The sequence below is a fragment of the Dermochelys coriacea genome, chromosome 8, assembly GCF_009764565.3.
Source record: "Dermochelys coriacea isolate rDerCor1 chromosome 8, rDerCor1.pri.v4, whole genome shotgun sequence".
Lineage (NCBI taxonomy): Eukaryota > Metazoa > Chordata > Testudines > Dermochelyidae > Dermochelys > Dermochelys coriacea.
Window position 1 is genome coordinate 63,843,567 of NC_050075.1, and position 22,404 is coordinate 63,865,970.

At 41.1% G+C, this 22,404-nt stretch overlaps 1 protein-coding gene across 1 annotated transcript in view; it reads right to left on the reverse strand.

The window, feature by feature from the left end:
- The window catches only part of LOC119860512 (complement factor H-like), a 114,937-nt gene that overhangs the window by 16,219 nt on the left and 76,314 nt on the right, over positions 1-22,404 (reverse strand). The window contains exons 9-16 of the mRNA XM_043490677.1: positions 18,406-18,582; positions 16,955-17,128; positions 14,905-15,087; positions 13,194-13,376; positions 11,166-11,348; positions 4,336-4,515; positions 3,331-3,540; positions 167-343 (exon numbers count right to left, since the gene is read on the reverse strand). Coding sequence (XP_043346612.1) covers positions 167-343; positions 3,331-3,540; positions 4,336-4,515; positions 11,166-11,348; positions 13,194-13,376; positions 14,905-15,087; positions 16,955-17,128; positions 18,406-18,582 — 1,467 coding nt within the window. The remainder of the gene's footprint in view (positions 1-166; positions 344-3,330; positions 3,541-4,335; positions 4,516-11,165; positions 11,349-13,193; positions 13,377-14,904; positions 15,088-16,954; positions 17,129-18,405; positions 18,583-22,404) is intronic.

Consider the following 22,404-nt stretch of genomic DNA (forward strand, 5'->3'; position numbering starts at 1 on the left):
TGTTCTGTGTCTGCACAGCATCTAACACAATGGGGTCCAGGTCTATGGCTAAGGATCCTAGAAACTATACTAATTCAAATAAATAGTAATCATCATCTCCTGGGTATCTGAGTACCTATAATAGTATAATAGGTTCCTGACAATTAAATCAAACTACACACTGTACCTTGGCATTCAGGTAGCTGGGTCCACTGCCCTCTTTTACATGTTACCTCCTGTGATCCAACAGCAATAAAACCTGGGTGGCACTGATAGCGCACTGTTTCACCAGGTTCATAATTAGTCTTTACGCTACCTTCAGCCTGAGCATGGGGGACATCAGGTGCATCTCTGCATGGCATTTCTGAAAAAATAGTCACACAAATTGAAAGTGAGTGAAACCCTCTCGCAAATTACCTTAATTCAATAAAGCCTGTTTAACAATGTGCTCAGATACAAAAAAGAGAGAAACTTTAAATAAAGGCTTCAAGCAGCACTCAGAAATGTGCACTGAGACATGGATGGGTATGAAACTTACACAATGTGCACTGTTAAATAAAATTGCTCAATACTTGGTTAATTAAATAAACAAACGCTAAATAGATTAGAATTCAGTTTTTGTGGATGTTTAGTTTCTGCCTCAGTCTAAGATCAGCATTTCTGGTTGCTTCTTGTCTCCTGGATTTCTCATACAGTGGCCTGTCCTGTGCTAGGCTTTGTCAACACACAGAAGTCATGTCATTGTAACTTAAATTGTATTTTAAACTGAGTTACTTTAACCCCATGCAAACTCCTCTGTAGACACTTTTATTTTGATTTAAGTATCTCACTTCAGTTTCGTTTAAACCTGTTGTGACTAAACTGAATCTGGTTTAAACTGAAATAAACTTTTTTAGACACCATCACCATAGTATCTGAGTGACTGACAATGTTTAATGTATTTACTCTCATGACACACCTGTGAGGTATCTAAGTGCTATTATCCACACTTTACAGGTGAGAATTTGAGGCACAGAGAGAAAAAAGATGATGCGCCCAAAGTCACACAGGAAGTCTGTGGTGGAGCAGGGAACTGAAAGTGGGATGTAAAAGAGTCCACAGATTGATACAACCGTTTAACTAAATAGGTTTAAAATCACAACTCAAGATAAACTTGGGTAACTGCCTCATGTACACAAGCCCTTATTAATGCTATAGAGATGAAAAGATAGAACCCATCATAATAGCATCAGACCATCTTACAAGCTTTAATTAATTTATCTCCATAGTGTCCTCTGAGGTAAATATCCCTTTGCAGAAGGTAAACTGAGGCCCTGGAGGATTAAGTGACTTGCCCAACATCACAAAGGACATTTGTTTTAGAATCAAGAACAGATGCCAGATATCTGAAGTTCCAGTCAAGTGCCTTAGCGACTAGACAGCCCAGTGGTATACCACATACTCATTTCAATAGTCCTAGGACTGTATGATTATTATAGACCATGACTGTGGGTTGGGCAGCCATTGCTGGAATTTGCACTCACTATTATGTGGAAAAATACTTTTTTTTTGTAAAGCCCTGGTTGTAACACCTATAAAAGTTGCATTGCATAGAGAGAAATGTTACTTCTCCACTGGTATTCCCCATCCCAGGGGCAGCACATGGGGAGGTTCACATTATAGAAAAATTGAAATGTTCAAGTAGAAACCATTAATTAACTATTGCTTTTACATAAACACATATTTACCAACAAAGTCAAAATTACAGGAATGACCCTATAGTCACATTAAAATCCCTGTTTTAATGTTTACGTAAGAGGTTGACTCATTTCTCAGCATGTGGCCATGTTTTTGAAAATTAAGTATCACTGGAAATTGTCTATTTATTACATATAGAGGAATCCTGGAATTTGTTGTGAGCTTATGCCAGGACTGGTTAGAATGTGATCCTTAACCTGACTTATCTGTCACACGCAAGTGATGAGTGCTATAAGTACAAAATGATGGGTCCTTTTTCCCCTGTGAAATAAACAAAAGGCTCCTATTGTTCTGTATTGACAAGATATCAATGCATGTGCCTTTTCCAGCTGGAAGTGCTAATATCTGTGCTATATTGCATCTCACAAAACAACACACATTTTCTAAAAGTGTAAAGAAGCACCTTACCTTGCTCAAATGCAAGCCTTATTCATGAGCCATCTAGTTCAAGGCATGTCAGTTTTTGCTGCTAAGATGCAATACAGGTACAGCACTTACTGCAGCATCCCAATTACATCCCAAAGCAGAAATGCTGGATGTACTAAACTTTTATGAGCACTTTAGGAATGTACATTGGACAATGACTGAGGGAAATGACCCTACCAATTATCAGAAAGTTAGAAAAATCTGTCTTCTGTTGTAGAATCATAGTAATAAAAGACGGAAAATACCCATCAAGTAACATATTCTCTCTCTCTACTAATACAAGATTATTCAAATATATATGCTCTGTTTTCTGAATCATTATAAAAATTTAAGTTATAAAAGCTATAAAAGAATTCTTATTTTTTGGATGGATTGATTCCATCCAATTACAAAACTTCTTCAGTCATTGTTTAGTATATTTTTAAGTAAAATAAAATGTACAGTTTTTTTTAGTCATTTTGACTCTGAACAAGCGAATTCCCAGACGATTGCTACCACCTGAATACTGGCTGATGTCTATTGTTTTCTATGGGCATAGCACGATACTGTGCCAAGGAGGAGAGAGAATTTCCAGCTCCTGTGTGGCATAAGGGCAGGTTGGGAATTTTTGGGTACAACTAGTTCTGCTCTGGCTCTTTGCTCTTGTAAACTTAGAACACTCAGTCCATGAAATGTAACAGTCTGTACTCCAGTAGGAACCAGTCTCTTCCACTACCAGCTCTTGACACCGGTCCTTTGACCCATGAAGACGCCGGGTGTAGAGAAGAACTGACAGTGGAAGAAGCTGGCACCAGTGACTGTTTGGAAGTTGTTAGGAAACATCAGCCTGCTGAGACAGATGTGCCTATGGTCTCCATGGGGCCTGCAGGGCAGAATGCTAGAAGAGGTCTCATTTTCTCAGAGAAGTAAAAAAGAGGGAACAATCACTGGGACAGAAGATAAGTTCCACGAGGCAGTTTTTAAAAAACAAATTTTTTTTAAATAAATCCTTCAATTATAAGTTTGTTTCGCAACAGTCTAAACAAAAGTAAGAGTTCCTGTTCACCATCGTTTAGCCTCCACTTAAAACTCACTGGGCCAAATTCTTTGCTGAAGCCATTGGAATTACACTAGCAGAGACTTTGGCTCTTTGATTGCTCTACTGAAAAAATATTAATGGAAACGCAACTCAGCATACAGTATAATTACCAATACAAGCAGGAGGCAAGGTCCATTTTTCCATATTACAAGTTATCTCTGATGGGCCTCTTAACATGAATCCCGCATTACAGCTGTACTTTAATGTTGAACCATTCGGATAAGTCATTGGTTCCGGTTTCTCCATTCTTAAGCTTTGATTTTCTAGACTTAAAATCTCACCATTTTCTACGGGATATGGTTGCAAACATGATTTTTTTTCTGTTTGGAAGAGAAAAATTAACAATAAAATTTACATATCAAATGCACATGTAATCTAAAACTGAAAGAACAAAAGGTGAAGCTGAGTGAATGTAAGTTCTAGTCATTGTTCTTAATGCAGGACTCCTTGTATGGGCTCAAATTAAGAAATGCTACAAACAAATCCTCTGACCAGCTTCATAATAAACATTTGAAGCTGTTACAGTGTAAATTAAGCACAGTACAGTCAAACAGAAACACAGGGATTGTCAGGCTGAACAAGACCAATGGTCCATCTGGTGCAATATCTTCTCTCTGACTTTGGCCAGAACTAGATAATTCTGAAGAAGCTATAAAACTGCCATGAAGGAAAATTATGCAATAATATGTTCACCTGAACATTTTCCTCTTAACCCCAAGTTAATGAAGATAACAGTGATGAAGTGACTGAATTCCTGCTTCTCTGTATGCTCAAAAAATTTTCCATACATCAAAGCTGGGTAATGCTGAAGAGTTTCATTAAAGTGTGATTATTCCATCTTGTTTCTAGCCCCAAGTAAGAGCTGAACATACACCTACACACTGAGGGGTGCATTAAGTGAGGGATTTTTAAGAAAGTTCAGTACTGGCTTAACTCTTCTTTCTTTGAAGTCAGTGGGAATTTTACCATTTACTTCAATGGGAGCAGTTAGGTCCAGTGTGTATCAGCTCCAACAATATGACAATTGTTATTACTGAATGTGCTTTTTGTCTGATTCATCCAATTTCAGGAAATCTGTATTAAAAACAAAAACATGAATAAAACATCCTACTGACCAATACAGTGTGGTGGTGACTGCCACTTTCCATCTTCACACATTATTTCTTTCATTCCATGAAGCTTGAAATTTTCCAGACACATAAAAGCTATTTTTTCACCAGTCTCGTAGCTTCTTTTCTCTGTTATCTTGGAGGCTCCTGGTAGCTGAGGGGGAGGTGGGCATTTTCTTTTATTCTCTTCAACAAAAGATAGTTTCAGTCAGATCTCATGGCTCAAAATATGGTAAATGTGACAGTTCATTGCAAATAAGAACAGTTAGTAGATGAAAATCTGAGCATACCACAGATCTTTAGTAACCATTCTCCACTTTTAATTGCTATCATATTCATATGGTGCTGAATCACAAAGATCTGCTGGTTGATCAGCTTTCTGCCCAGAGTTTTTCAAACATTCTATTTCAGTTCTTCTCAAATTGTGGAAAAATTGGCATTTTGGATTTTTTGTTCTGACTTGGGATTAATTTTTTTTTAAAATGTGAAATTTTCCATGAAAAATAAATTCCAGTTCCCACATAGCTCTAGGGCTTGGTTTGTTGCCTTGGATTTGAGGGGTGTGTATACCCCAGAATATGATCAAGCTAATTGCAACCATTTTGTGTGCATTCCACCACCCTGAAGTAATGAAATAGAATACCACATAGTTAAGGGTTAATTTGGAGACAGGCTTTTAGAAACAAGGTCAAAACTAGCTACAGTTTCTGCTTATCAGAATGGGAGGTAGGGACAGACAAGTAAAAAACTGAGTGTGAAAACCTTGGTGGCTGAAAAACTTTGAATCTAGACACCTTTGATATTAAAAGTTTATTGAAAATTAGAAAAGTGATGATCCAGTAGAGATCATTATGACCTATGTGTTTTGTAGAAGTTAGTTATAAAACATTAGCTAATAGAATATACTTGGGAGCAGTCCTCTGAAGCCATCTTGAAAGACATTTTTCCTGATACCCTCTTTCTCCCCATGGGTGAGCAACTGGCCACTGTGAACCTGTTGTTAATTATTCAATACCATTCCAGATGTTAGGTAAGTATCTGGGATGATCTAAACCTATTGCTTATGTTTGTATGTGCTTAAATCTAATAAACTGTAGTTTTAGATAGAGCATGCGTAGTAGCATGAATCTGATCAGACGGAAGTGCTGTGTTCCTGTTGATTTATTCCTTACACCGCCTGGAGTAAAATAGTTAAGTTGCCCCTGTTGGGGGTTCTGAAAACCCCGGGTAACGGGTTCACAAGTGAAATGACGGCCTTAATTCTGACGCTCCTTGCAGTCTCTCTATACTGGACCTGGTGGCCTATAGGACCTCTAAGTTGGTGGATCTCACCACTGGCACAAGGGGGACTCAAATAGAAAAGAGTTGGCTGATGCCCCTCAGAATCATCCCATACAGCAGTGTACCAATGTATACATATGTTGGGGAAGGAAGGGCTGCTCTGACTTACATAAGGATCATTCCAGTCCCTGACAAACTCCAGAATCAAAGAGGTGCAAGGATAGTCCTCATGAAAAATCTGGAACTTAATAGGAAATATGACCGTTCTCTTTTGAGCCCCTCAAGTGCCAATTTGAGGGGAATAGAGTCTTTGATCAGGACCCATGTAAGATCCCAGATCAGGAAACAACAAGCTCTTATTGCTTTTGTAAGCTATGGCCTGATCTACACTACAGAGTTAGGTTGAAGGAAGCCACCTTAAGTTGACCTGTGAATATACGTGTCTGCACTACCGAGTCACTTACATCCACCTAAGTCGCCTCTGATGTTGACTTCTGTAATCCACCTCTGCGAGAGGCGTAGTGCTTAGTTCGATTTTCATGGGCCAACTGCGAGGTAGTACAGACGCAACATTGCATAATTTGACTTAATTGGCCTCCAGGTGGTGTACCACAATGCTCATCTATGACTGCTCTGGAGATCACTCAACTCTGCTGCACTGCAGCCAGATACACAGGAAACAGCCCCTCCCCTGCTAAAGCCCCGGGAACTTTTGAATTCCCATTTCCTGTTTGATCAGCATTGGGAGTGTGGCAGCTTGAGCACAGCTGATCATGGAGACTACATGCCCCAAATACACTCCAGCCTGGTCTGCACAGGAAGTGGGGGATCTCATCGCTGTGTGGGGAGAAGAGTCTGTGCAGGCAGAGCTCCGATCCAGCAGAAGAAATACCGACATCTATGCAAAGGTCACTCATGGAATGGGGGAGAAGGGCTACATGAGGGACACACAGCAGTGCTGTGTGAAAATAAAAGAACTTTACCAGGCATACCAGAAGGAAAGGAAGGCAAACAGTCATTCTGGTGCTGAACCCCACACAAGCCGGTTCTACAACGAGCTGCATGCTTTTCTCGGGGGTGACCCTACCAGCATCCCCACAAGCAACATGGACATCTCATGGGTGTGTGAGTATAGGGACAACAAGGAGGATAATATGGTGGATGAGGAAGAGGAGGAGGAGGATGATAATGAGAGACAGGCAAGCAGTGGATCAATTCTCCCTGAGATCCAGGAAATATTATTAACCCTGGAGCTCTGTGGGTCGCAGGACAGCATGGTGGTCCACCGTGATGCCGGGGAAGGAACCTCTGATGAGCACGCATTTTAACTGGACTTTCATTTTAACTTTAGTGGGCACACACATTCAGTGGTATTGCATGTTTATTGTGAAGAAAAAACAAGGTGCTGTGGTTCTCTGCTTAGAAGAGGCAGCTCCAGCTATGCAGAGGGTGGCCCCTGGAAAAAAGACTGTTTATGTGGACTGGGATAGCCTGGGAATCCTCCATAGATATCCCTAGGAAACTTTCATGGAAGTACTCTGCAATCCTTTGCAGAAAATTTCTGGGCAGGGCAGTTTTATTTCTTCCACCATGGTAGGACACTTTCCCATGCAACTCCTGAATTAATGCTGGCATCATTGCAGTACACAGCATAAGGACAGATGTTTGCAGCATCTCCTTCCTTTCCACCTCCCTCAGGAGACTGATATCACATAGGGTCGCCTAGGGGAAACAGGGGAAGTTCTCATTAAAAGTCCTCTTACATGGGGAAAAAAAGGGGAGCGGGGCATATAGACCCACCCCACACACACACACTCTGGATCGCCAAACCACATGACCACGAATGTGCCTTTACTGTGCTTGGCGTAGGTCGGCAAATAGTTTGAAGTGGCTGATGGGGGCTGGAGCTCCACATCAGAGATTCTGCAATTTCGGAGTGAAAATGCCCCCCGTCCCTGTTTGTAAACAGCTTCCCGTGGTGCTTTGGGGAAGGGCCATTGTTCGACTAGCTACTTCTGCTCCCAACATGAGCCTGCCATAACTTCATTAAAAGTGCAGTCACCCATGACTCACGGGCGGGGGGAAGGGGGCGCTACTTACTGAAGCAGCAAACAGCATGAACGGTTATGGATTCTGATTATGTTATGTCTTGCACCTAGTGTAATAAGGGTTTTCTTTTAAAGAAAACGGCCTTGCTATAGAAACATTTTATTCATGTACAATGGCTCCTTTATTTTTTCCCCTTTCTGAAAACTGGAAATGTGTCCTTCGGTGGGTCATCAACACCTGAAAGACTTTCAGTGATTAGAATGGAGGAGAAAAAGAACGTGGAAGGACATGTTCAGCGAGATAATGAACGCCTCTGGGACAACTGACGCAGAGCTGAGAGTATGGAGGATTTTAGTGTCCAAGAAGTTAGAAAATGGACATTGAGAGCAGGAAAGCTTCCAATGAGCAAGAATGTGTGGTGCAGGATGAGATGCTTCGGATTATGAGAGACCAAGCAGACATGTTGAGACATCTGGTTGAACTGCAGGAACAGAAGCAGGAGGGTTGAGTCCTCTGCAGAACCTGGTGGACAGCTAACCAGCATCGCCTGGGCCAGAATCACCCTCCCGCAAGCGTTCCATGTGTCTTAGGCATCCACAAAGGATGAAAGTCCACTATCCCTTTCGCTTAACTTGGGGGGGGAGGGTACAAGGAACAGAAGGCGCCCATTCACCCACCTTTGATAGTCTGGAATGAGGTGTTGTGTTACACAGCTGAAAGTGTTTTTCACTTTCCAACTTTACAACCCCTTTTCCCCAAGGTTACCTTTTCTTTCTGCTCTCCTTCTTTACTTATGTTTGTTAAATAAAGTAAATGGATTCGAGAAATAAATGTTCTTTAGTGAATGGAAGCAGGGAGCTTGGGCGGGGGTTTGGCTTTACAGGGACAGTGATACAAGCCAGGTGAAGGTTTGGGAAAGCACAATGCAGCTTTGTGAGACAAGCAGCTCACATTTCAGTAATGAGTCACAATAATGGCTTTTCAAAGCCTTGCTTTACTCTTCTTGTTGCCATGGTGTCTGACTGCTCAAAAATGGCTTCCATGTGACATGTCTTAACTGCCCATCTCTGCAGAAAATTTTCCCCCTATTTTTCCACAGATATTATGGAGCACACAGCAGGCAGCTATAACCATGGAGATGTTCTCCTCTGTATGGTCCAACTTTGTTAGTAGATTTCTCCGGTGCCCTTTTAAAGAACCAAAGGCACATTCAAACACCATTCTGCACTTGCTGAGCATATAGTTGAACGGTTCCTTACTGCTGTCCAGACGTCCAGTGTATGGCTTCATGAGCCATGGGGAAGGCTGGGTCCCCCAGGATAACTATAGGAATCTCAACGTCGTCAATGTTAATTTTGTGGTCTGGAAAGAAAGTCCCAGATTGCAGCTTTTTGAACAGACCTGAGTTCAAGGAAGCGGGCGTCATGAACCTTTCCTGACCATCCTAGTTGATGTCAGTAAAATGCCCCGTGATCCACCAGCACTTGCAACACCATTGAAAAGTATCCCTTTCGGTTTATGTACCCTTTGGAAAGGTGGTCTGGTGCCAAGATAGGGATATGTGTACCATCTATCGCCCTACCACAATTAGGGAACCCCATCGCAGCAAAACCATCCCCTCTGTTCTGCACATTTCCCAGACTCACTACCCTTCATAACAAAAGTTGATTAATGGCCCTGCACATTTGGAGCACAGCAGCTCCATTGGTTGATTTACCTACTCCAAATTGATTCCCCGCTGACCAGTAACTGTCTAGCATTGCAAGCTTCCAAATAGCGATTGCCACTCACTTCTCCACGGTCAGAGCAGCTCTTATTTTTGTGTTGCTGAACTGCCGGGCAGGGGAAAGCTCTGCACAAAGTTCCTTGAAGGTGGCCTTCCACATTCAAAAGTTCTACAGCCGCTGCTCATCGTCCCATACCTGCAAAACGATCCAGTCCCACCAGTCAGTGCTTGTTTCACAGGACCAATAACAGCACTCAACATAGTGCAGCTGCTCTGAATTTCCACCAGCAACTGTGAATTGTTTTTTTAATGGCTTGCAGCAGGGCTGCTTGCAGGACATTGCTATGTTCCCTGTGGTGGGCCCTACCTTGGCTCTGGAAATACTGCAGAAGAAGGCGCAAGGTGTTTGAGATGCTCACAGCAAGAATGCACAGGTGAGCAGGCTCCATGCTTCTGGGGTTATGGCATGGGCATGGCAGTTTTAAGGTGCAAAAACCACATGGTTGTTTGCTGTTGATGTGAGGGAGTGAGCACAGTGCATCATGGGATACTGACGTAATGTTCCCATTCTTCCATGAGACAATGTTTTGGTCCCATGAGGCATGCACAAACTTCCTGAAAACACACTGCGGCAAGTTGCACTTTGGGATATCTACCCATGATGCACTGCTTTGTGCATCGATGCAGGCGCTACTAGTGAGGACGCACTCCATAGAGACAATGAGCAAGGTGTGGCCAAGCACAATCGACTTCATTAATTTGGGGGCTCGAGGTCGAATTAGATAAAGTCGACTTTGGGCTTGTCTACACTACAAAATTAAGTCACTTGCAGCCCTAGCAGCCTCCAGAATTCTATTTTTGTCCAATATCACACAAACTGGCAGCATTTCCTAGATTATCCATTTTTCCAGATTTATGCATGGGGATTGTATTGCATGAAGGCTCAAAATGATATTACAAACACAGAATCCAAACACATCTAGTCCTCACTTGGTTTTCCAGAGTTTCTAGTTTTTCCGCCTCCTCCTCTTCTTATTGAGAGGTTTTTGCATTTGTTGAGTTTTCATTTGCACAGATATTTATGGCCTTAATCACAGTCTCCATGTACTTCAAATGCAGTTCAACCCTAGTAATTTTAGGATAAAACCACTCACGATACTGAGTCCATCTTTTCTTCCACAGAGGACACAAATTTTGTAAAACATTGAGTTAAACATGTAGGGCAAAAATCATTTCCTTTGGAGTCCCCTTTCTCTTCTGCTACAGGATTAAGTTAATTAAAAGAGAGACTCACTAGCACAAGCTCAGCACACTGGTCTGACATTTTATTTAGCAGTTTCCCACTGACCCAAAAACTCTACAGTTTGTTTAAAGTTTCTTTCTGAGCACAGGACAAAAGTCAGGTCTATGTAATCTGCATTCACCTATGGCACTGCAGATCAAGATGACATTATCTCTATGTAGAGAGAAAGAGAGAAACTAAACCAACTCTCATGGCAATATGTACTTTACTCGGACTCTTAATTGTTCTGCAAAAGTAATTCATAGTAAATTAGCCAAAAGTCATTTGTTTAGGATGTCAAATTATTTCTGCAATTTAAAAAGTATTTGGACAGTGTTTTCTTCCTATTAGCATATAAACAGATTTCTGGTTTAATTATTAAATCAGTCCTATTTTTCAAACTAGTGAACTTCATTTAGATTAATAGTAGCTTTAATAAAATTAGCATTCTTTAGCTGGATTACAAAGCAACAATTTTATATAAATGCAAATACTTACCAATGCATTCTGGCTTGGGTGACCATTTCCCATATTCACAGACTGTTTGTTTAAGTTTCTTGACATCTGAACTACATCTGTATTTTACAACATTTTTGTGATAGAAACTCTTTTGAAAATTGTAAACCGATAAAAATCTGATATTCTCAAGATTCCTTGGAAGTGCACATTTGACAGATGGATCTAAATAAAACCAAATACAAAAATTAAAATTTGTTAGTCCTGTTGGGATCCAGAACGGAGAACAGGAAAATTATCTTCCCTTGCACTCTTAATGTTAACTTACAGTGCTCAAGAAGTGAGGAGAATAAGAAAGCAGCCTGATTTAGTATGCAGGGGGTGAGAAACAGTGGGTTGGTGGGGTACAGGGAGAGGGGTTTGCAGAGTCAGAGTGTGAGGAAATGCACTGCGGGTGGGAGACAGTGGTGGAAGGGGGGACAACATCTGGTAGGATGGGAGTAGAGGGAGAGGAAATGTTTTGGCAAGGTATAGGAACAGATGGTGTTGGATAGGAACAGAAGGGGATTGGGCAGGAGCTGGAGGACGTAGGGGAATATAGGAGCAGAGGGTAGGAGCCAGCAAAAAGGTATAGAGAGGAAGGTGGGAGTATAGAGGAAGAGTAGGAGGGCCCTGATGGATGGTGGTTAGGGGGTGGGACAGTTGAAGGGTCTATAATCACTAGTATACACTCCTATCCAGAACCTGGAATTAAATACAGCAGTCCTGAGTTTCTACATTTCTTTGCTCTCAAATATCTGTGAAACCCACTGGGAGAGTGTATGTCTTCTATAGACCCTGATCCACAAAGGATGACAGCTTCCTTTAAGTCAGAAGTCTGTGCAGTGGATCCAAAGAGCCAAACCTTGCTGATGATACAAATTAGATGCCAGAATTTCTGTTTTTACAGTTTTCTTGTTATTTAATTTTGAAATGGCATCAAAAAAAAAAATCTTATGTTAGGAAGTGCCAGAATGATGTTTACCTATTCAATCTTAATTTGGCTCCCTTGTGATTATGCATTAAATTACAGTCTTTGATTACATGATCACATCCTTTTTTCATCCCTCTTCAGTCCAAAGGATGGACCTGGTCGGAGGATGAATTAGGGTTGTGTAGTAAATGAGACTGATCTTAGGAACCTTGTTTCAGAATGTGGAAGGCTGGTAAAGAATGAGGTAGGAAATTTCCTGAAGAGGAAGGATTGTCTCATTGTTCAAGAAGTTGAATGCTGACCAAGAGAATTGGACTGTATCCCTGACTCTGTAAAAGAATTATTATATGGTCTGGCCAAGTCAATTAAATGTTCACAGTTGACCACAAGACATCTAGGGCCAGATTTGTAGAACTGCTGAGCACTCCTGGCTGTAATTGAAGTCAATGGGAGCTGTGCTTTTAACATACAATGTGCTATAAAACTGCTAGAAGTAGTGTGGAAAGTTAGAGCCTAGGCATTAGTAGACGCTTTTGAAAATTTTAGCCCTAATGTCTGTATTTCAGTTTCCTACCTGTGAAATGGAAATAATTCCCCATTATCTCACAGGATTGTTGTGAGAACACATGTATTAATGTTTGTGGAGCGCTCAAATACTATGATGAGAAACACAGAAACATCCAGCAGGAAATTAGTAGTTTTCTATTCAGTGCAGGGTTTGAATGGTGTGCAGTAAACAAGGCCTTGGCCACATAATGAATGTGGAGAATAAAAAGGAATGTTGAATAACTTCTCATTTGCTCAATGAGGCTGGGGATTTTGTGAAAAATATAGTATATTGTTCATCTAATTAAAGTCTATAACATAACACATGTCCAGGAAGGCAGAATTAAAGATGCATGGATAATCTTCAGTTGTGTATTTCCTAACTTTTGAGTGCTTGACTTTGCAACCTTGATGTTATTTTAATACAATTGGTTTTGGATACAATATCCACATTATTCATCTATATTTATGAAAATACTATTAGAGTCTATACATCTTTAAATAAAATTAAGTTACATTGATGTTTAAGATGTTATCTAACAACTGTTTACCAGCACATGAAGGTAAAGATGTCCATTCTCCACTAAGACATTTTATGATATTTGTCCCAACAATTTCCAGGTTTCCTTCACAGCCATACTCCACTGAATCACCATGAAAATATTGGTTCTGGTTTACACTGATAGCACTCCCTCTGACAATACTGGGGGGTGGTACACATGTTTTTTCCTCTTCTGTAGGGTAAAGAACATAAATGATCCATATTATAGTTTTATCACATTTACAGATACATCATAAAAGAAATTTAATGCAAACATTAAAATCACTATTTTAGGAACTTATCTTGTTCCCATTCTATATTCTTTGATCCAATAATTTTAAATCTCAGGTTGCAGTCATATTCCCTGGCTTCCCTCAAGCTCAGCTTCCCACCTTCCAATCTGCAGCAAAACCAGTGCTAAAATATTTTCCTCCCTTCCTGCTGTGACCACATCACTGCTCTCTGGATTCTTTCCTTTGCTGGCTGTCTTTGTCTGCAACAAATTCAGGTTCCTTACTCTCACTTCCAAGGCTCAGCACAATCATTACTTCCTATCTTTTTGCCCCATATTGCCTACCCCCACCTACCTACATTCATCACAAAATCTCCTGGCTAGCTTCTTTTTTTCTCTCCCCCATTTCACTTTTAGTTTGTACTTAATTTCATACCCACCCCTGCACCTAGGATTCCTTATCGCTTATTATGCGCTACCCAACCTCCCCTCCCTCTATTAAATTACTCCTTACAACACACTCCCCCAGGAAGCATTCCATTACTGATCTGCACAAATATCCTTTTCTACATCTCTTTGCCTTTCAACTGTTTTTGGTACATGCATCTAAAATTCTCTATAAATAATAAGCAACATTCATAGTGTCTATTTTATGAAAACATCTGTAATTATTTCCTAGAGCTGCAGGTCTTCACTACTGCTAAATCCAAACAAAAAAACTCCATTTGATTTCCAAATAAACTGCAAGAGCAAGAAAATACTATAGTTTGTACATTTATTTTTAATTCTTAAAATTAAAAAAAAAGAGTTAATATGCATACCAAATGTCTCCCTCAGAGTACAAGTAGTAAATTAGCCATGTGGCACTCATAAATAACATTATTGTAGCATCAAGGAGCCCCAGTTATAGACCAGGACCTCGTTTTGCTAGTATGGTACAAACACAGAACCAAAGAGCTTACAATTTTCTTAATCAACCTTCGTTCCAGATCCTGCAAATTACAGTTGGTCCCTGGGTAGCATATTAGGTGTCAAGGTAATAAACATACTTTGTCACAGAGTATCCCTTCACTTACTGTGTAAATACTGCTACCTAGCTACAAACACACAGCCTGTTTCTCTCTCATCACATGTGCTTTTAGTTTTCAGCATACAACAGGAAAAGTGTTTCACACAGCTTTCTCTTCTTTCCTCTCCCTTCACTTCCTAGTTCCTCCCAGATATATCTTTCCATTTACTGAATAAATTGCCTCATTAGCTCAACAATTGCCGCCCAAGTAATCCCTAAGAGAAACTGCTTAATTGACTTCAATTAAGGCTGGAGTCTTTCCAGTGCTACCTCACTAAAGAATGCACCTGTCAAAAACTTGCACAGGTCTGATTCCATCCCACAGAGGGCTATGGTACAGAAACTATGCACACCAGCCAGCGTGTTACACCTCATTGTGTATAGTTTTCTAATCTTGAAAGTGAAAAATCTATAGTTTACCAATGCAAAAGGGTGAAGATGACCATTCTCCATCAACACATTCTATATTCTTTGATCCGATCATTTTAAATCTGAGGTTGCAGTCATAATCCACCGAGTCACCATGCGGATATTTCTCGTGAAGTTCACTGATAATATTCCCATTGGTAATGCTGGGTGGTGGCCCACAATCTTTGATTTCCACTAGAGCAAAAAGAATATCTAAATATTTTGTATAATATTAGTCACAGCTAGAAATATTCTATAATCAACATGGATGAAAACAAATTCACTCCTGCAAGTGGGGAAATGTGACACAAATGTCTTAGTGAGTGACCACACATCTCTGGAGATTTGGATTCAAATGCTGATTTAGGTCACAAGTGGAAATGATTTTGCAGGGCTCATCCTAGTCTCACTCCACACAATTAGTAGGTTCTACTCCAGGATAGAACAGCAAGGAATGAGCAGTTTTTTGGACTGGGTAGAAGAACACCAGTATAGATATGTGATAGAAGTTTACATAACACCTCCCCACACAATGAATAATTAGCTTACATTGTTAGTACCTGTGATAAATGAGGTGGGGGTAACTCCCTTTAATGGACACCCAGTCAGTCAGTAGCTATAGGATCCTCCTAAGCAGCTGTACCCTAATTGCCTTAACTGTAAAGGGTTAAGAGAAGCTTAACCTGAGTTAGCACCTGATCAGGGGAACCAATAGGGTTCCTGTACCCTTTCAAATTGGAAAAATGGGTGGGGGTTCTTTGTCTTTCAGGCTGGAGAAAGGGGAAGGTAACAACATGCTGTAAACTTTAAGCTAGGTATGGAAAATCATCAGCATCATACTTAGAAATTCCTCATTTAGAACCCCAGATATGTAAGTAGCATAGGAAAAGTTAAGACAGATGTGATTAGGAACCTTTGATTGTTTTGGTTTGTGGATTCCTCTGTGCTAACCCCAGGTGCTTTTGTTTTGCTTGTAACCTTTAAACTGAACTCCAATAAAGTTATTTTTGGTGTTTAATCCCTGAGTTTTCAGATCTTTCTTTCTTTTTTTAATAAAATTTACCTTTTTTAAAATAATCCTTTGATTCCAAAGCCCTTAGATAAGGGGTTGGTCCGTGCTCATGTCTGATTGCTATTTTATTCTCAAGCCTCCCCAAAAAATGAGGTGAAGAGGCTTGGGGGGGATATTTTTGGGGGACAGGGTTTCCAAGTGACCCTTCCCTGAATATTTGTGAAAATCACTTGGTGATGGCAGCAACTTCTGTCCAAGGCAGAAGACTGTGCCTTGGAAGAGTTTTAACCTAAGCTGGTAGAAGATAAGTTTAGGGGGTCTTTCATGCAGGTCCTCACATCTGTACCCTAGAGTTCAGATTTGGGTGTGTATACCCTGACAGTACCCTACTTTAAACAATGAGGCATGATCTGGATAATTTAGAAAGGAAATAGGGGTATGCACTGAAGTTATCTTGTGCCCCTTGCCTACAGCACAGAGGGACTAAGTAGGCACAGCCTATCCTTTTCTGGATCAGATATATTGTAATTTTTACCCATGGCTATGAAAAGTCTGAGGGGACTTTTATATGTATAAATTTTACCTGTCCATTTTCAGAAAACAGGCCTCTCCACTATGCATAGCTAAGAATAATAGGATGAAATTAAGAAAGGGAAGAAACATCCTAACTGTGAGATATATGCGGTTCAGGAATAGTTTCCCACTGTAAATGGTGAAAACTCAGTTAGTCAGGGCATTTAGAACTAGACAATGAAAATGTGCTGAAGGCAACAGTCCCTGCATTAGCAGGGGGACAGATGAATTATTTGACTTGGAGGAGAGGTTACAATACAGAAGAAGCCCACCACAAGATTAAAAGTATGCAAGAGTCAGATGAATTACTATTCTCCCTTTTCAATAACCCTAGAGTAAATAACAGGTTTCAGAGTAGCAGCCGTGTTAGTCTGTATTCACAAAAAGAAAAGGAGTACTTGTGGCACCTTAGAGACTAACAAATTTATTTGAGCATAAGCTTTCATGAGCTACAGCTCACTTCATCGGATGCATTACCTTGACATATTGGAGGTGCTGGGGACCATCCAAAATAATAACACTGAGCAGAGTCTGGTCCTACTCTGGTGTAACGTTTTGCACAGGAAAATGTCACTACGTCTCCATTAAGATATTTGTCCTTCTTGGGAAAAGCCTCTCCATGGGCCAGCATCACCATCTCGCATTCTATTGCTAAAGATGGCGGTGAGGGAAGGAAAGAAAATACCACATTGTAACAACTACACCTATGGAAAAGGATTCAATAATTTCGCTAATAGGAACAAAATAATTTAGGGTCTGATTAAGAGCTTTGATTATCAGCAAGAAGAAAAGTCCTGGTGAGGATAGACTGGGAATCTCTAAAAGTATAAGATTCCCATCTCAGGCGGGGAAGAAAAAAAGACAAGGAGGCAAAACAAAATGAATAAAAACAAGCTGCAGGGCATAATATGATATTTGTCAGAAGGCAAATGATGAACCTTAACAAATGAGGATTTGAATTTTCATCATCTTTCCCCCACATTCTACCTTCTAATTATAAATAGTTTTGCAGGAAACTTTAAAACCAGGCCATTTTCACTGACCTGGGGCTTCACTCAGCAAAATTATATTTGGTGAACTGTAAATAATAAGCTGGTGAATTTAACCTTTCAAACTACACTATTTTCCATCAGGCCTTTAGATTTCCCTGTTGCAATAAAATCTTAATGCAGATATTAAAATAAGTATTTCTTATTTTAGTAAAAATTCTGTTTGCGTGTGTTGATTCAAGCACTCTAACTAGCTAACATACAAGTTACTAATTCTCTAAAAATCCACTGACTATGGCAAGTAAAACCATGACAATCCTCCATTCTAAAACAGCCATGCACCCTCAGCCCGCACTCCAGGCCCTGGTGTCCCTATACAGACACTTCAGCTCCATAAAAGAGACTGGGCTTCCTGCAGCCTGCTCAGGAACACCTTATGATTCCAGATGGGGATTGACCACAACCATTAGGGTTCAAGAGACACAGTACTTAATGCTTCCAATAGCCCAAAGAGAATTTTCTCTTGCTATAGTCTTAGTACATCTCTGATACCACTTCCCACACTGGCTATATCATCTGTAAAAACAGTCTCTGAAATGAAGTTGGAGGGATACAACAAACAGATGTCACACTGCACCATCAATAATGTCACCCACATAGTTTATTCCAAATTTTCAAAGAAAGCTGGGAAACGAGGTTGATATTTTAATCTTAATCTATGAAGAACACTGTTTCCTTGGGATTGCTGACTAATGGGATTAACTATTCTTGACTACCTTGGGAGCCATCAATTTTTTTCCACCCAATCATTATCCACAATGTAACCTGCATATTAAATATTTATTTATTTAAATTATTAAATGAAACCGCTACAAAACCCATTCAAAGAGAAACATTCTGCAGTGTAGAAGTTTCATTAGTACCAAAAAAATAGCTTACCAAAACATTGGGGCTCTGGAGTCCATCCATTTATGCTACATACTGTGTGACCCCTTGAGATTTTATTTAATGTTTGGTATCCATCTGCACATTCATATTCCAGTATGTCTTCAGGCAAAAACACCATTTTGCTGGAGTAGAAATGAATATACTCAAAAGCAGGCATTCTACATGTCCCTACAGAATTAGAGAAAGATTAGTTATTTTTATTAACTAGATACTCTGACAGTCTAAAGTATCCTCATTATACATACTTTGTGTATGTCAACCTTATTAATTGCATATTTTTAAAAACTTAAAAAGTAAAACACTTCAATGCCACACCAAAACATTCTATTCTACACAAAGTGTCGCACATTACATCTGTTTCATTTGTCTTTAGAAATATGTGGAGGTAAAGAAGAGGTTTCTTAGACGCAAAAGTCAGTTACAGAAGAGATCATTTTGAGCATTTAGTTTGAAACCTGATTTTGTAGGCTTCCCACTATGTTAGTTCCACAAATGTCTTCTCAGACCTGTTTGTTCTTGACAATCTACTGTGATAGTGACTCAGGTTTTCCCCTTGAGAGTCAACGCCAATGCTCTTACTATAAAGAATATCTTCCTAACATCTATCCTAACTTTTCCTTACTTATTGTGAGGCCACTGATTTTTTTTTTAACCTTCTGACACTGAATAATTCCCTTCCTTCAGTTGCTGTACTGGATATTGTTTCTGTGGCTGTTCCAGTTGTAGTCATGCTTCCCTCAGCCATCTATGCGGATGTCTGCATTGCAGCTCAGAGTGAGCCTCCCAGCCCAGGTCGACAGACTCATACTAGCAGGGCTTGAGCTAGAGTACTAAAAATACCAGTGTGGACATTGAGACTTGTGCTGGAGCTCAGGCTCTCAAGCCTACCCAACCCCTAGGCTTCAAGCTGCAAGAGTTACACTAAGAGCTAAACTCTCCAGTGTGGGGAAGCCAGGGCACAGATTTTCTGATCTTACCAGTTAGGCACAACAGGGAATCAGAGTAGGGGAGGGATCAAAGGTGATTTTAAGCCAATCTTCTGCCTTCCAGATCTTCAGACTGATCCACCCTCTTCAAGCTACCTTGTGCTGGCTATCTATGCCCCAAGGGCTCACTCCAGCAGCCAGTGATCCCTGCAGTGCAAGGACACCCCAGTAATGTCCCTTTTCCCTAGCCAACTCCTCCATGCCTGGGGGGAACTCTCACTAGCTAGCTAAACTGATTTCTGCCTGTTTTGTGCAGCCAGAGCAATGCCAAGTGGATGGAGCAAGAGGCAAATTTGGCTTTGTATGTATAAAAGGGCTAGGGATGGAAAGACACATACAGCCTTACATATGATTATCTAACTGCATTTAACAATATTGTCCCTTATATTGACCCATTTTATCCCATTTGAAGGTCTAGTCCTTGTTTACTAGCCAAATTAATCCATGCTATGGCACTGTCATGCTCACTGTCTGTATTTCCAACATCATGACATGCATGAACATCACAAAAGCCAGGAACATTTCCTCACTTAATTCCATATGAGTCATATGGTGCAGAAAGCTCCTATAGAAATGGGAAAAAGAAAAGGAGTACTTGTGGCACCTTAGAGACTAACAAATTTATTAGAGCATAAGCTTTCGTGAGCTACAGCTCACTTCATCGGATGCATTTGGTGGAAAAAACAGAGGAGAGATTTATATACACACACACAGAGAACATGGAACAATGGGTTTATCATACACACTGTAAGGAGAGTGATCACTTAAGATAAGCCATCACCAACAGCAGGGGGGGGAAAGGAGGAAAACCTTTCATGGTGACAAGCAGGTAGGCTAATTCCAGCAGTTAACAAGAATATCAGAGGAACAGTGGGGGGTGGGGTGGGAGGGAGAAATACCATGGGGAAATAGTTTTACTTTGTGTAATGACTCATCCATTCCCAGTCTCTATTCAAGCCTAAGTTAATTGTATCCAGTTTGCAAATTAATTCCAATTCAGCAGTCTCTCGTTGGAGTCTGTTTTTGAAGCTTTTTTGTTGAAGTATAGCCACTCTTAGGTCTGTGATCGAGTGACCAGAGAGATTGAAGTGTTCTCCAACTGGTTTTTGAATGTTATAATTCTTGACGTCTGATTTGTGTCCATTCATTCTTTTACGTAGAGACTGTCCAGTTTGGCCAATGTACATGGCAGAGGGGCATTGCTGGCACATGATGGCATATATCACATTGGTAGATGCACAGGTGAACGAGCCTCTGATGGTGTGGCTGATGTGATTAGGCCCTATGATGGTATCCCCTGAATAGATATGTGGACAGAGTTGGCAACGGGCTTTGTTGCAAGGATAGGTTCCTGGGTTAGTGGTTCTGTTGTGTGGTGTGTGGTTGCTGGTGAGTATTTGCTTCAGATTGGGGGGCTGTCTGTAAGCAAGGACTGGTCTGTCTCCCAAGATCTGAGAGAGCGATGGCTCGTCCTTCAGGATAGGTTGTAGATCCTTGATGATGCGTTGGAGGGGTTTTAGTTGGGGGCTGAAGGTGATGGCTAGTGGCGTTCTGTTGTTTTCTTTGTTGGGCCTGTCCTGTAGTAGGTGACTTCTGGGTACTCTTCTGGCTCTGTCAATCTGTTTCTTCACTTCAGCAGGTGGGTACTGTAGTTGTAGGAATGCATGATAGAGATCTTGTAGGTGTTTGTCTCTGTCTGAGGGGTTGGAGCAAATGCGGTTATATCGTAGCGCTTGGCTGTAGACAATGGATCGAGTGGTATGATCTGGATGAAAGCTAGAGGCATGTAGGTAGGAATAGCGGTCAGTAGGTTTCCGATATAGGGTGGTGTTTATGTGACCATCGCTTATTAGCACCGTAGTGTCCAGGAAGTGGATCTCTTGTGTGGACTGGTCCAGGCTGAGGTTGATGGTGGGATGGAAATTGTTGAAATCATGGTGGAATTCCTCAAGAGCTTCTTTTCCATGGGTCCAGATGATGAAGATGTCATCAATGTAGCGCAAGTAGAGTAGGGGCATTAGGGAACGAGAGCTGAGGAAGCGTTGTTCTAAGTCAGCCATAAAAATGTTGGCATACTGTGGGGCCATGCGGGTACCCATCGCAGTGCCGCTGATTTGAAGGTATACATTGTCACCAAATGTGAAATAGTTATGGGTCAGGACAAAGTCACAAAGTTCTGCCACCAGGTTAGCCGTGACAGTATCGGGGATACTGTTCCTGACGGCTTGTAGTCCATCTTTGTGTGGAATGTTGGTGTAGAGGGCTTCTACATCCATAGTGGCTAGGATGGTGTTTTTAGGAAGATCACCAATGGACTGTAGTTTCCTCAGGAAATCGGTGGTGTCTCGAAGATAGCTGGGAGTGCTGGTAACGAAGGGCCTGAGGAGGGAGTCTACATAGCCAGACAATCCTGCTGTCAGGGTGCCAATGCCTGAGATGATGGGGCGTCCAGGATTTCCAGGTTTATGGATCTTGGGTAGCAGATAGAATACCCCAGGTCCTGGCTCCAGGGGTGTGTCTGTGCGGATTTGTTCTTGTGCTTTTTCAGGGAGTTTCTTGAGCAAATGCTGTAGTTTCTTTTGGTAACTCTCAGTGGGATCAGAGGGTAATGGCTTGTAGAAAGTGGTGTTGGAGAGCTGCCTAGTAGCCTCTTGTTCATACTCTGACCTATTCATGATGACGACAGCACCTCCTTTGTCAGCCTTTTTGATTATGATGTCAGAGTTGTTTCTGAGGCTGTGGATGGCACTGTGTTCTGCATGGCTGAGGTTATGGGGTAAGCGATGCTGCTTTTCCACAATTTCAGCTCGTGCACGTCGGCGGAAGCAGTCTATGTAGAAATCCAGGCTGCTGTTTCGACCTTCAGGAGGAGTCCACCTAGAATCCTTCTTTTTGTAGTGTTGGCAGGAAGGTCTCTGGAATTCCACCATGATTTCAACAATTTCCATCCCACCATCAACCTCAGCCTGGACCAGTCCACACAAGAGATCCACTTCCTGGACAC